General features: G+C 41.8%; 1 protein-coding gene across 8 annotated transcripts in view; it reads left to right on the top strand.

Moving 5' to 3' along the window:
- The window catches only part of LTBP1 (latent transforming growth factor beta binding protein 1), a 410,698-nt gene extending 397,149 nt beyond the window's left edge, over positions 1-13,549 (top strand). For all 8 annotated transcript variants that reach the window (XM_047852622.1, XM_047852625.1, XM_047852623.1 and 5 more), the window contains 3 exons: positions 7,241-7,363; positions 11,301-11,450; positions 12,538-13,549. In XM_047852622.1, coding sequence (XP_047708578.1) covers positions 7,241-7,363; positions 11,301-11,450; positions 12,538-12,719 — 455 coding nt within the window. In that variant the 3' untranslated portion in view covers positions 12,720-13,549. The remainder of the gene's footprint in view (positions 1-7,240; positions 7,364-11,300; positions 11,451-12,537) is intronic.
- Positions 13,550-14,392: the final 843 nt, after the last annotated feature.

Here is a 14,392-nt window from a genome sequence, read left to right as displayed (position 1 = left end):
CTGGTCTTCAAGTAATAATGGATTCAGCTGTATGTTTATCTCATAACCTTGAGATCTATACTTCAGAATATTAATCAAGAGTTTTGAACAAATGTTAATATAGCTTTCTTTGCTTCTAAACTTAAATAAACAAGGTCAAAATAATATACACTAAAACCCAATTATATTTACCCTTACATTTTAATAATTTTAGTAAATGTTACGGTTTGAGAGTCAATCCTGGCTTGCCTTTAGAACTTCTCTAGACCTCCATTTCTTCAGCAGAAAAGTGAATGAGAGACTGACCTCACGGATATAAGACAGACTGCTTACAATGTGTTAAATTCCATGATTGGCCATCATTCTGAAACCACCCAGGTGAGCTCAGTAGCGGCACCTAGTGGTGATTACCTCCTATTCCCAACCACAAAGTTCCATGACAAATTGTCTTCTCTAGATCCTTCAGCCTAATAGTAAAACTTGTCTTCAGAATCATAAAATATGTAAGCTAGAAAGGATCTCAGAGATCAACTACTCTAGTTTCCTCATTCTATCAGTTAAAAATAGAAAGGTTAGATGAACTCTAGACTTAACATAGAAACATTTTTTTCTCCTGTATTATTTTTGTTTCTCTTTTGACTTTTTTTTTTTGAAGTGACATTTAAATAACATAAAATTAAGCATTTTCAAGTGAACACTTCAGTGGCCTCAGTACATCCACCATGTTGTACAGTCTCCCCCTTAAGGATGTACTTAGTTCCTGTTTTAAAATAATTCTTACTTGGTTAATGCAAAAATAAAGACAGAAACCAGTGTATTCCTGATATATAATAGTAACCTGCTTTTTCTAATTGTTGACTTCCCGGATCATCACTTCAGGGTGATATTTAGAGAACAGGAAAGAAGAAAATAAATTGATATATCTTCCCTTGCAGTTAGAAAATGATAATGTAGAACGGTTTAGAGAAACTAACATGCTGAACTTTCCTCTTGTTTGCCTGTTTATTGTATTGTTCACTCGTCTCTCTTATCAAACACTAGAGGTTACCTCATTCCCAGTTTCCCCAGAGATTGCCTGAATGTAAGACTTAACGATGTATTTCCAAAGCCCTGGGTATTTAGAAATGGAGAAACCTTTTTCACGCAATCCTTAATAAGAAGTTCGTAAGTTATCAATCATTATTTTAGGGTTTTCGTGTGTGGCATGATTTAATGGCATTACAAGTGCATAAATTTTGAATCCAGGTTTTAGAAGGCAAAGGGAACCTCCAGTTTTTGGCATTCATACCCAACAAATCTGTCTCTCCAGTAGAGTCTGGCTAAATAAACAGCAATCTGTTGGAAATGCAGTGAGTGACTGGGTTTGGAAGGGCAGTGTTAGGTGACTGCTGGGGTGGGAGAGCTCAGTTGGTCTGTGGCCCATAAGTTTCCTTAGAGCATTAACATTTACAGGAGTCCTGCAGAACGTAAACCTTGCCAAGACTTTAGACTTCATTACTTCCCTGTCCTCGACAAGTACAATTTAATTGAACATTAAGCAATTTGATCTCTTTCACCTAATAAATCGAGCAAATTCAATAAACATAAATCCTGCTAATGATAGAGCTGACCCTGGTGGGACTGAGCTCATCAGCATTCATGGTTATTGCTCTCCCTGGAATTTGAGTCACAAATGCTTATTGCTGAACTAAGTTCTTACCTGGTGCTTAAGGTCTAGGGAATGGATTTCATAATTTTATTTGCAGGGTTTCTGAAGGGCAGCTGTGGAATCGAACATGGTTTTGCAGATAGACTAAGTCAGGTTTGAATCTCTCACCTAAACTAGGACAAGTTACACTATAAGTCAGAAACAAAAGGAGCTAATTACAATTATTTCAGAGGATGCTCGGAGATTTCAAGGAAAAAAAAATGTACGCAAAAGCGCGCAGCACCTGACATGAGGGAACTTCGTAGTACATGTTCACTAATTTCCTTTTTTTCCCACTCTTCTTTGGCAGAGATCTACAGTAGCCAGTGTTTACATGTAGGCTACTTTAGGTTTCCCTAAAGCTTTCTTATCCATTATATATGCCTATGACTCTGAGTTACTCCCCTCCTCCTCTTCACCTTATTGGCCTCCACAGATGCCACCTCCAAGGTGAAGCCTTCCCCAGCTCTTCCTGGTGACCTTCTCTGTGGTCCCGATAAACTACTGTACATCTCACAGTGTATGTACCTTTGTCATAGCGTCATTATAACCTTCCTCTCTCCCCAATCCCACCCTCCCCATAATATTCTCTGTGTCTGGTTGAATGAATGAGTCAGTCCCTGAATAAAACATTGACTTGCCTTTAATATCACAAAGACAGGTACCCTAATCCTGTTGAGGATGAAACTCAAAAAAATACGTCCAGTCCAAGCAACTAGAAAGTAGAGAAACAACACTAGGACCCGAGGCCTTTGACTCTGAGTCCATTTTCTTTTTAGTATACCCTGTTCCCTCTCACAGCGCAGCAAGTTTTAATATCTAGGAAGCAGGCTACTGTCTGTTCATCGGACACTGTAGGTAAACATTTTTTTCTGAAAAGAGCGTAAGTAGAGAGGCACTCAAACAGGTGGCCGACCCACAGGGTGTGGACTGCCAGTGGCATGCTGTCTTTCAGGTTCCTTTATCATCAGTGCTAGATGGTATTTTCTGTAAATGGTTCCCATTTTTCTAATCCCCTAGCTTTTCCCACTTTCAGTCAAAGACAAATGCCCATTGTCCTGCTGGCTCCACAAGCACCAGGATAAATCCTAATTCCATTCTCCCTGTCCTCTTCCTTCATTTCCTGGCTGTGTGTCTGTGTTTTCCAAACACCATCATCAATCAATAAGATGTGTGAAAGTCTGTAAGAAAAACACCTGGTCTCGACATTGGAGCAAAACATGACCCATTTTTCTTAATGCATAAGAATCGGTCCTTGTTTCTCCTGTATTTGAAAATAATGCACTTCAAACGTTGGAGCCCTGAGTTTTTAGCCTTGATGTGTGGAGAATGAAATGCAGTCTCGTCTTCATTTCTAAAAGCAGCTGAATTTAATCTGCCTCAGTCAGAACTAAAACTTCACCTCCCATTGTCCTCACATGCCAGAGTGGCATGGTGACATGTGACTGTCCAGACCAGCCCTGCAGATGTGTCTGTCATCAGGAAGGGAGATTTCCTGCCAGGATATAATGCTGTGCTTCCCATTGCTGCTGACAGCAGAGGCCCCAGACCCAGTGGCTCCAGGGGGTAATTTTTAAACTTTTTTTTTTTTCAATTTAAAATTAAAATCAAAGCAGCACCATCTGTCATAAGAATCTGCCATGCCAGGGAAAGGACTGTGATCAATGGCCTGGATCTTGTTGAGACTACTTAGTGACGGTGTCCCACACCGTCTTTTCATAGCTTTGATCAAGAGCTTAGCATTTGTCGTTGGGGAGGTGAAGAATGCATAAGGGGGGGAGGCTTTGAGGTGTGAATATTTCCATTTCCTGTTCATTTCACATTCATATTTGGCCGGATCCTGGATGAACACATTGAAAATTGTGGCTCATACATGGTATTTGCCTCCCAGAGCACAAGCTCTGGTGAGCAAAACTATTCCTTTGTATCGGTCCCCAGACAGCTAGGCGATTAATAGTTGTTGATGTGCCTAAGGGTGTTGTGGAGAAGGAAAAAGACCGTAGGGAGAGTATGTGTTCATCCCCGCAAGTTGAGCTAGGTGAAACGGAGAACCAGTAGAGGCTCGTGCGCTCTCGTGGGAAGTGGGTTCCGTACTCTCTGCCGACCATGATTCACTGTGTCCCCCAGCTGGAGTGTAACCATGCCACGGGACTAGCTGATCACCAAGGCTAGAATGGGCTCTGGTTGTAGCTTGGGGTGCACAGAAGCCCAGCACGTTCTAGAAATAGACACGTGCCCAGGTCCTGAGGAGGATGCCTTGCCAAAGACTCAGAAAATTCTGTGATATTCCAGTTGCTCCCTGGAAGATGATGAGAAACCTGTCTACTTGAGATATCTCTGAAGGATTCAGCATACAGTAAGAATTGTTGGACATCACTGTGTCTTCTACTCTGAGTTCTGTTGGTCTGGTGTCAACAATATGCTATTGCTCTCATTGCCTGACCAAATAATTGTATCTGTCAAGGCAGTAAATGATTTTGTCCCCAGTTGTTTGAGACAAAGTCCATGAAGACCTCTTTCTCTGTTTACTGAGCAAGAGTTTCTCTCCATGTATTAAAAAAAATTTTTTTATGTTTATTCTTGTGAGAGAGAGAGCATGAATGGGGGAGGGGCAGAGAGAGAGGGAGACACGGAACTTGAAGTGGGCTCCAGACTCTGAGGTGTCAGCGCAGAGCCTGACACAGGGCTTGAACTCACCAACTGTGAGATCATGACCTGAGCCAAAGTCACCTTAACCGGCTGAGCCACCCAGGTGCCCCTCTCCATGTATTTAAAAATTCCAAATAATCTTGAAACAATATTTAAAACATCTAGAGAGTGACCTTCATTGGTCTTAATGTACTGCACACTTCTTTGCCTGCTGACAACTACCTGTACGTTTTGCTAATACTGAAATTGCTTCTTTAGCTGTCTTTGAAAATCCTCATTTATTTCCAGTGTTCAATAGAGACTTAGAGATTTTTACCTATGAGAGAAATCAGAACTTCCGTTTTCTTGATGATTCAGAATTTATGAACAGTTCCGTAACAGTATCTCATTTTCATACATCAGTAATACAGAGGTAGGCGAACAAGAATTATTACCCCCATGTGACAGGTGTGGAAACTGAGGTCTGCCCCAAATTGCTAAGCTGGGAAGTAAGTGGTCCAGTCAGGACTTGAGCCCCAGCTTCTTGCCTCCAGAGCCCATGTTCCTTCCATTACCCCACACTCCCTTGACCCTGGCCAAGAATGAGAGCAGATGTGCACAGCAGGAGGGGCAGCATGGATGGATTAGGGTAGACCCATCCATGCTCCCAGAAAGATAACTCAAAATGCATGTCCTGGTGATGATGGGAATGTAGCGCATCTTCAAATACAAAAGAGCGTACATTTCGTGCAGAAATCAGTCAGTTTTGAAAACTGACCAAAACTGTTTTGAAATTGGGAATGCTTAATGTGTTAGAGAAAGGAAAGCAGCAAAGGACAGTAAGTTCTAGAATGTTAAAAATGCATGGCTGAGGAAGAAAGGAAGGGAAAGAAGATATGGTGGTCCCTGAAGTTTCACCCCCGTTCATCTGCTCCCCTTTACCAGCCTGGATCCAGTCAGAAGGCTTCCTTAGGAACCCCTTGGTAGTCCCCAAACACAGCTTACAACTTCTTTCTTGATGCCTTTGGGTAACTTCTTTAAAATGAATACAAAATACCTTTTCTAGCAAAGGAAATCCTACTTGTCTTCTGAATTTCAGGTCAAGTGCCACCTTTTCCAGGAAGCTCTTCTTCCTCCTCCTCACTCTCACATTTGGGCCCTTTCTTTTGCTCTGCTAGATGGTGAGAGCTTGAAGGGTAGGGACCAGCTCGTTTCATGGTGGAAGAGGAAGACCCAGACCTAAGGGCCAGACAGCCCCCAACAGCCCTGTGTCAGTCAACAGCTCCGGACCTTGAGTCTCAGGAAGTTTCCTCTACATGCAGATGTGTATAGGACCATACTCAGCCTTCTCTGGATTTAGTTTTACAAAATAAGAACATGAACTTATTTTTAATATCTCCTCTTGATCACAGCCGTTGCTTGGATATAAAATACCGAACAGTCTCCCTTTCAGATGTGCAACAAATATATATATTAAAAAAGCCATGAGAGAAAATGACCTCAGCTCTTGAAACTTGTAAATATTTCAGCAATCTTGCTCTCACAGGGAGATCCCTAATTCTTTTTCAAACTTGAAGGAGAACTGACAACCGTTTGTGTTCTCTTTGCTTCCAGTTGTGTGTGGTTTTTTTGGAGGGAAGGGTGCAAGTCAAGGATCTTTTTTTTTCAGGTTCACCTGTTTCCTTAATGAAATTAATATTTCTTATGAAATCATTTCAGGCAAAAGTGTTGGGGTGTCTGGGGTCTGTATGTTGTTTCTGGAAAGCTTCCCCACAAGGAGAATTTGAGGAAGGAGCAACCATCACCCTCCCCCCCCCCCATTCAGTGTTCAGGGTCTTTTCTGGCCTTGGGCTTGCTTTGTGCAATTCTAGGAGAGAATTGTGTGAGTGTGCGTGCGCACACACACATGTACCTCTGACTCCTTTAAGTGGGGGTAGGGGGTGAAAGAAAGCCTTGAGAGGTCACACCAAAGCCCTAATGCATTTCTTTATTTTCATATGTCACAGGAGGAAACAAAAGAGAGTAAAGCCCTCCCCCACCCCCCCAGTCTGTGGTCCAGGCAGATGTGGTTGTTGCCTTGTGTGACTGTCCTGAGTGTGTCCATCCAGTCCTGGGGCCACCGGACTGGCATCTCACAGTTTTGGAAGAGCTACTGAAGTCTGGGGAGCCCCAGGATTTCTTCCATATGCCAGATAAATCCTTGGACAGTATATTTCCATACAACATGTATTGAGAACATGAAGCCATCCCTTCTAAAGCTTTCTTCTCTAGACCTGCCAAATAACTCTGCCCGTCAATTCAGGCAAGGGCCTGGGACGGTGAAACGCCTTGAAAACTCAGTAACCCTGGAACAAATGAAAAACCAGTGTCCCATGTGGTGGCTGGGTCCTTGTTACTGCAATACTACATTCATACAGACCAGGCCTTGATTTTAGAGTTCTAAAAGTTGCTCTTAAAATAAAATGGTACCTACTGGCATCCTCCCTTGGTTACATCTTTTTTGGATCACCAGAGATACAACTTTTCTGTCTCTTTTGAGTGAAAACATACCTGTCTGTGAGAATGACCAGTCCTTTAAAATGGTAACACCTGTTGGTTTCAGGTAAAACCATTCTTCCAAAAGGCCTGTAGCTTTCTGAGTGCTGGCTCACTTTTCAGTTCCTTCCTCTCCTGGGATACATTCTACCAACTGTTCAGCTACTGTTTTTGGTCTTCAGTGTAGAATCTTAATTATGCTGTTTAGCTTTTCATTGTGCGTGGGTGGATACAGCTCCCATAAAGAATATGTAGACGAGGTCTAAGATCAGTGGTGCACATGTGTGCGAGACAGGAGCATATGGTGGACAGCGCCCTGGCCGGTTTCTGTTGCTCTGAGCTGCGAGTGGGTGTGTCTAGGGGCCAGCAAACAGTGATGACGTCTCACATTGCTTTTCATTTCCTTCTTAGATGACTATGCCCAGCTGTGTAACATCCCCGTCACGGGACGCCGGCGGCCATATGGACGGGATGCCTTGGTTGACTTCAGCGAACAGTATGCTCCAGAAGCTGATCCCTATTTTATTCAGGACCGTAAGCAAAATTTTTCAGTTATGTTGAAACTAAAGTGACTGACTAAAGGTTAGTCAATGGTTCTCAAAAGGCAGCCCCTGGGAATTTGTCAGAAATGTAAGCTTTCAGGCCCCACTCTAAGACCTGCTGAGTTGGAAAGTCAGTTTTATCCATCCTCTGCATACTCCTTGTACATGTTCAAGTTCAGAAATATTGGATCAAATTATTGGCATGCTGGAGGGTCTGCTGTTACTTTTACTTTCTTTAAAGTAAAAAAAAAAAATCATCTTCTAAGATCCATAACAAAATCATTTCTTTACTCATTACATGATGTTCTAATTTAAGGGTCGGGGTTGTCTTAGAAGCCTGATTATAATTGACATCGTTTTTCATATAAGGAAATGACATGTTAACTGTAACAAGTTGATGTTTACAGGTATTTTAAAGTGGAAGGTCAAAAAAATTGCTCTTCTGGTCAGAAATTGTTAGAATCCACTCATGATGGGATTTGTTAAGAAATGATGCATGGTGGCTTCTCCTGGTCTTGTGGGCAGAGATTTTCTGTGGGAGATGGAGTGTGCCTGTGTGAACCCTGTTCCCATTTAGGAAAAAAATGTCTGTGGGGCGCCTGGGTGTCTTGTTTGGTTAAGCGTCCGACTCTTGATTTCAGCTCAGGTCATGATCTCAGGGGCCCTGTGGGTTCAAGCCCTGTGCGGGGCTTCACGATGTCAGTGCAGAGCCTGCTTGGGATTCTCTCTCTCTTTCTGCCCCTCCCCTGCTTGCGTCTGTGCTGTCTGTCTGTCTGTCTGTCTCTCTCTCTCTCAAAATAAATAAGCTTTAAAAAAGAAAGAAAGGAAGAAATGTCTGAAGGTGTTTAACCGGGAGTGTCCTGGATGAGGAAGCCGTGCAAGCTAAAGGTTTCTATGGGGGAAACCACAGCTTTTCAAATACACAACACAGTATTGGTAGAGGATAGGTGGTGTCCCCTTCAGGACTGGCAATGGGGAAATGCGGCTTCCAGCCGCCTTTTCCAAATCTCACAGAGGGGCCCTCCTTGCAGTGTGTGAAGCTACACCAGATTTTCAAGACAGAGAATCCCTGCAGGCCAGGGGGTTGGAGTTAGGACTTTGGAGACACTGCTGAATGACAGACTACAGTGATGCCTTTTCTTTCTTGGGGCCGTTACCTGTGAATGAAGCGCACTAGCCGTGACCTGGTTCCTGAGGGCAACCCAAGCTTTGTGGCTACATTTGGCACTGCTTCAGTTCTGAGTCAAAGAGTGTTTCCTTCCTTCCTTTCTCCTTCCTTCCTCTTGTTTTTGATGGATGCATACATTGATCGTTCAGCACAATGATGTGAAAACAGCATTGTATCAGTCCAGCTGAGTTAATTAACATGCCCCTGTATACCCCCCAGCCCCAGGTGTAGAACATTCCCAGCATTCAGAAGGCCCCTGAAGCCCTTTCCCAGCCAGGCCCCCTGCCCCAAGAGTATCATAACTTCTAATACCTGGGATTATTTCTTTTAATCAACAACATACAACCATGCACTATTTCACAAAATGTGTCGAAATACACTGGCAGGTATAAGACTGGGCACTTACAATATTGACACTTACCTGTGACTGTGTTATAGGTCAATAAACATTTACCTTTAAAAAGAAGAAAAGGAGAAGAAATATTAAGGTTGAAAGAAAGCCCAGCTTGCCTGCCCCATAAATCCAAAATAACAGGTTAAGTCTATACACAACAGTGACCCAATCCCATAGCTTCTATGTGCAGCCTCTAGCACATTAGATAGAGTCCAGATTCCAGGAATTTTCATGTTGAAATGTTCTGGCTCGTGTACCTTCTTTTTTTAATGCTGACGTTGCTTCAGGACTCTTTTAATTCACTACAAATGGTAAGAAATAAACATGTTGGTGTCACATCGATTTCCTATTTAGTAACAGAAGAAGTTGAGATGCAATTTTAAGACCTCCAGCACTGACTCTATCAATGGCCTTTAAACTTATTGCAATTTATGAGAAATAGCTCCTCCTTCTCAGACCAGGAGCAAGGACTTTGCAGCCCTTCTAAAGAAATGACGGTATTGGGTAGATAGCAACATAGAAAGAAAGCTGAGATTTCTTAATCTCCTGCCTTCTGGTTATTTAAGAAAATCGGACTGGTAGCCGGAGGCAGTTTTTTAGTTAAGGCAGAGTTTTATAAAAGTAGAATCTCCTAGAGCAGAAATCAGCTCTTTCTTGTAAAGGACTAGAGAATAAAATTTTTAGGCTTTGAGGCGGCCTCTCAGCCTTGCTAGGGCATCACGAAAACAACCACAGACAGCATGTCAGTGAATGGGGTATCTGTGTTCGAGTAAAACTTTATTTACAAAAGTAGGAGACCACCACATTTCGAGAAGGGGCTGTCCTTCGCTGACTCGTGTAGAAGTATTTTTCGGAGTCTGCTTGATGTATGTGTGTAGAATTTTCAATATTTAATTCCATGTTTTAATTTCTGTAATAATTTTTAACAGTTAGAAAGTCAAAACGATTTTGCCATGGTACCTGGAATTTGAAAATATTATCGTAGATTAAGACTTTATTTTCTTAAGTATTTCTCAAACTGGCTTTGGGGCCCTGATGACACATTCTTAATGGTCTGTAATTTTTTTTCCCCTTCAAAAATTTTAAAAGTGCCTATCATGGATGTATTAATTTTTAGACACGGAGTTAAACCTTACAGCCCTGTCTAAACAATGTTATTTTGCTGCCCCCTGCAGTTCTGCTTTAGAATTACTTCAGAGGCCAGAGTTATGGTCATATTTTGATTTTTTGTTTTTTCCTTTTAAAGCTGATAACGCGATGAGGTTCTGAAGGGGGATCCCACATCAACAGTGTTTTTGTATCACTGTGGATTTATATTTACAACTCTTCTTTCTAAAAAGAGAGCTAAATACTCTTGATGCCTGTTTCATGTGTTTATATTACTAAATGCTAGTTCTGAATCAGTTTAAAGATACCTAAACTATAAAAAAAGCCAAACAAGAACTTCTTTGTTTCCTTAAAAAAATAATTTTGACTTTCTAACCACAAGTATGATGTAATTTTCTCATTTATCAGGATGTTTCAAGTTGCTTTTACTGTCTTTATCCTTTGATCTCCTGAGAGCCCTTTTGTAAGGCTCATTCCAAAGCTAGAGCAAACAAACACAGGTTACACAGCAAGGCCAGCCCAGCTTTTCACTGCTTTTTGGGGAACTCCAAGTGAAAAACCACCGCCTCAAATTCTCATGGATGTTCTGAGCAAATGTCTGCTGAACTGTGATAGTCACTTCCATTGTTTCCATCCTGAACGTTGTTCTGACATTTGCCCTACTGAGAGCTCAGGAAATTTGGAATTTTAGATAAACACTTCTGTTTATTAAGAGCAAACCCAAAAACCATACTTAGTCACTTTTTATGCTTTTAATTTAGAACATCAGAATTCAAGATGTAGGGCTACTAATGGACAAACGATATATAAAGCTTCTACTATCTTATGCATAATGCTGTGTACAGATACATTCAGTGTTAAATTTTACTGCTAACTTTAAGACATCTGAAATAGGTGTCTAAAATATGTATATATGATGAACCACAATCTTAATAATCGTATAGTTTTTTTATAAGAATTTTTAAAGTTTATTTAATTTTTTTCATGGGGTGGGCAGAGAGAGAGAGAGAGAGAGAGACAGAAAGAGAGAGAGAGAGAGAGAGAGAGAGAGAGAGAATATCTTAAGCAGGCTCCACGCTGTCTGCGCAGAACCCAACAGGGGGCTCGCTCTCATGAACTATGAGACCACGACCTGAGCCATACCAAGAGCCGGATGCTTAACCAACTGAGCCATCCAGGCGCCCCAGTAATCCTATAGTTTTACAAGACAGGGAAAGAGGTTGCAAATTTCTAACCTGGCTCCTGTCTTTTCCTTTCTAGGTTTTTTAAATAGCTTCGAGGAGTTGCAGGCTGAAGAATGTGGCATCCTCAATGGATGTGAGAATGGCCGCTGTGTGAGGGTGCAGGAAGGTTATACCTGTGACTGTTTTGATGGGTATCACTTGGATATGGCCAAGATGACCTGTGTTGGTAAGGATGATGTGTGCCCTCTCGGCAGTTATTCTTTCCCCCAGGTGCCCTGTGGCCAGATCTCCTATAATCGAGTACATGTAAGATAGATTTGCAGTTTCAGTTTAGGAAGAGGAGAAAAATTCTGGAGATGGCAGTGATGGTTTCACAACAGTATGAATGTACTTCGAGAGGACAGAACATTCTAGGTAATATGTTTGACTCCTCTAACTTTAGCTTTTGACTCTGCAGCAAATAGTGTTTTTGCCCGGTACCTGACACAAGCATAAGGGAGTGTAGATGTTTGGGGGAAAAAAAATACAACTTTTATGGTAATCATTTTGGAGAATGTTCCTCCCACAACTACCTCTTCCTCTCTGTCTCTCGCATTGCCTTTGCTTCTATTTTTGAATGACTGGTAAGCATACATTAATTCTTCCTCATGTGCCCAATGCCATCTTCCAGGGCCTGGCCCTTGGCTTACAGGGTTTTCCTATTTCTGTGGCTCTTCCATTCCCTCCGGTAGCAACCCCCTTCCCCACTTGAGTTTTGTTTGTCTCTGTCTGCGGTGGGTCTGGAAAATAGGTAACCTGGGTTATTACAGGTGTTTGGAGTGCATTTCTTTCCTGTGGAAAGAAATCTGAGAAGGTAACTTGAGCCTTTAACAGGGCTGCCCTGAAGGCTCTCTGCTCACTTGTTTGCTTCTTTAGTGTATTCCTCTAGACAGATCTAACTGTTATTCTGTACCTGTGGAAAGGAATTTAGAAGTAGAAAAATTCCTCCAGCTTTCTTGAGTTTTGACTATAAGATGTCAAGCTGACAAAATGTTCCTGTTGTGTTAAATACAGGGAAGGAAATTCTAGAGCCTTCCAAATCATCTACCTTTTTCAGATCTAGAAAATCTTACTTATCTTGCATGTGTTTGCAACCGACGATAATGAGAAAGACTGCACAGTTTACTGGGGTGGGGGTCCGGGGGTGAGGAGAGTGGAGAACAGCCTGGCTGTGTTCGGGCCAGACGCCTTGCTGCCTCAGGTAAGCCGTAGGCCACGTTTCCTCTTGGGGTGGTACTGGAACTTCTTCACCTGCATGGTTTGGCTTGTTGCAGATGTAAACGAATGTGATGAGTTGAACAACCGGATGTCTCTCTGCAAGAATGCCAAGTGCATCAACACCGAGGGCTCCTACAAGTGTGTGTGTCTGCCTGGCTACGTGCCTTCGGACAAGCCCAACTACTGCACGCCATTGAGTACCGCCTTGAATTTAGAAAAAGACAGCGACCTGGAGTAAAAGAGGATCTACATAACCTAAGCCCGTATACTCTGCACTGTGTAAAGGAAAAGAGAGAAATGTATTATACTTGAGACATTGCACCTACCCCAGGATGTCAGAAACACGGAACCATCACAGAATTGCGTCTCCTCGCAAAGAAGAGGAGAGGATCCAGTGTGAGCCTGACTGGTGTGACAGACCAAATGGACATTTCTCTGAAAAACCAGTATATATAGTCTGTTCATATGTAAAATTCAGTGGAAAAGAGGCGGAACAGTGCTGTTATTTTAAACAGAAGGTTGTATTATGATGTTTTTGTTTTTGTTTTTTTACTATTGCTTGATTAAATTTGGCATTTAAATAGTGGTGGAAATATTTTATATAATTTTCATTTTTTGGTTGTGCAGTTCCTTGGCTGCTGTTTTTCTTCAGATTTTTTTTTTTTCAAGCTCAAGGGCACAAGTCTTTGATAAAATATTGTTAAACTGTATTATAAGTATTGTTACACAGGGTTATGTTATTCCTGTTCTGGAGCATTTTTAAAAATCCAAACTGTCTGTCCTGTGGAGCAGGCAGCAATTTTGTCTCAAAACTTTTCTACACATTTGGAGGAAAATACTTTATATTTACAGTGTATCGTCTGATTTTAATGTCCATTCTTAGCCAAGCTGCTAGTAGGCATCAATTGGATCCTTTCCCTCATTAAAATGGAAGAATTAATGAGCTCATGTTAGTATTGTAATGTGTAAAGTAAGCCCAGCAAAATTTTTTGAAAACTTGATGATCCCAATATATTTACCATTGTATGTTAAAGCAAAATAAATCACCATTTTTTTAGAAAAAAAAAATTCTACCTGGGAGTAACTGTCAATGAGTACCTGTCATATTCCCCCCACCTCATTTATTTTTAGGAACGGTTCTCTAGTAGCATAGAGTCTTTCACAGGTTAATTATTACATTTGTTAGATGTTGGTAGGGACTGAATGGTGTCCACCCGTGTAATTCATATGTTGGTGTCCTAACCCCCAGTACCCCAGAATGTGAGTGTCCTTGAAGACGGGGGTCTTTAAAGTGGTAATTAAGGTTAAATGAGGTCTTTGGGGTAACCCTAGCCCAATATGACTGGTGTCCTTATAGGAAGAGATAGGACAGGCACACACAGGGGAAAGACCATATGAAGACACAGGGAGAAGACCACCATCTCCAAGCCAAGGAGAAAGGCCTCAGAAGAAATCAACCCTGCAGTACCTTGATCTCAAACTTCTAGCCTCCAGAATGATAAGAAAATTAATTTGCTGTTTAAGTCACCCAGTCTGTGGTACTCTGTTCCGGCAGCCCTGGCAAGCAGGACACAGATCCAGATCACAGCTTGATAGCACAGGAACCCTGAAAACAGCTTGCGAGGTTCTAGTCCCTCCTTATACACGTCTGTATGGTTTTGCGATTGTTAAAGTGAGTTTCAGAACCTACTTTTTTCTTAAGGAAAGCATCTGGGTTTAAAGAAAAATAACGAACCATGTGTAGGGGTACCCAGCCGAAAATCTCATTTGACATTTTCCTGAAATACAGGCTTTTGGTGTCTAATACCTGCAGTGGGAAGAATGATAGCACATCGAAGATATCCATGTCCTAGTCCCTAGAACCTGTGAACGTTACTGTATGCGGCAAATGGAAATTAAGGTTACAGATGG

This window comes from Prionailurus viverrinus, chromosome A3 (genome assembly GCF_022837055.1).
Source record: "Prionailurus viverrinus isolate Anna chromosome A3, UM_Priviv_1.0, whole genome shotgun sequence".
Lineage (NCBI taxonomy): Eukaryota > Metazoa > Chordata > Mammalia > Carnivora > Felidae > Prionailurus > Prionailurus viverrinus.
This window is presented reverse-complemented; position numbering and strand designations above follow the sequence as displayed.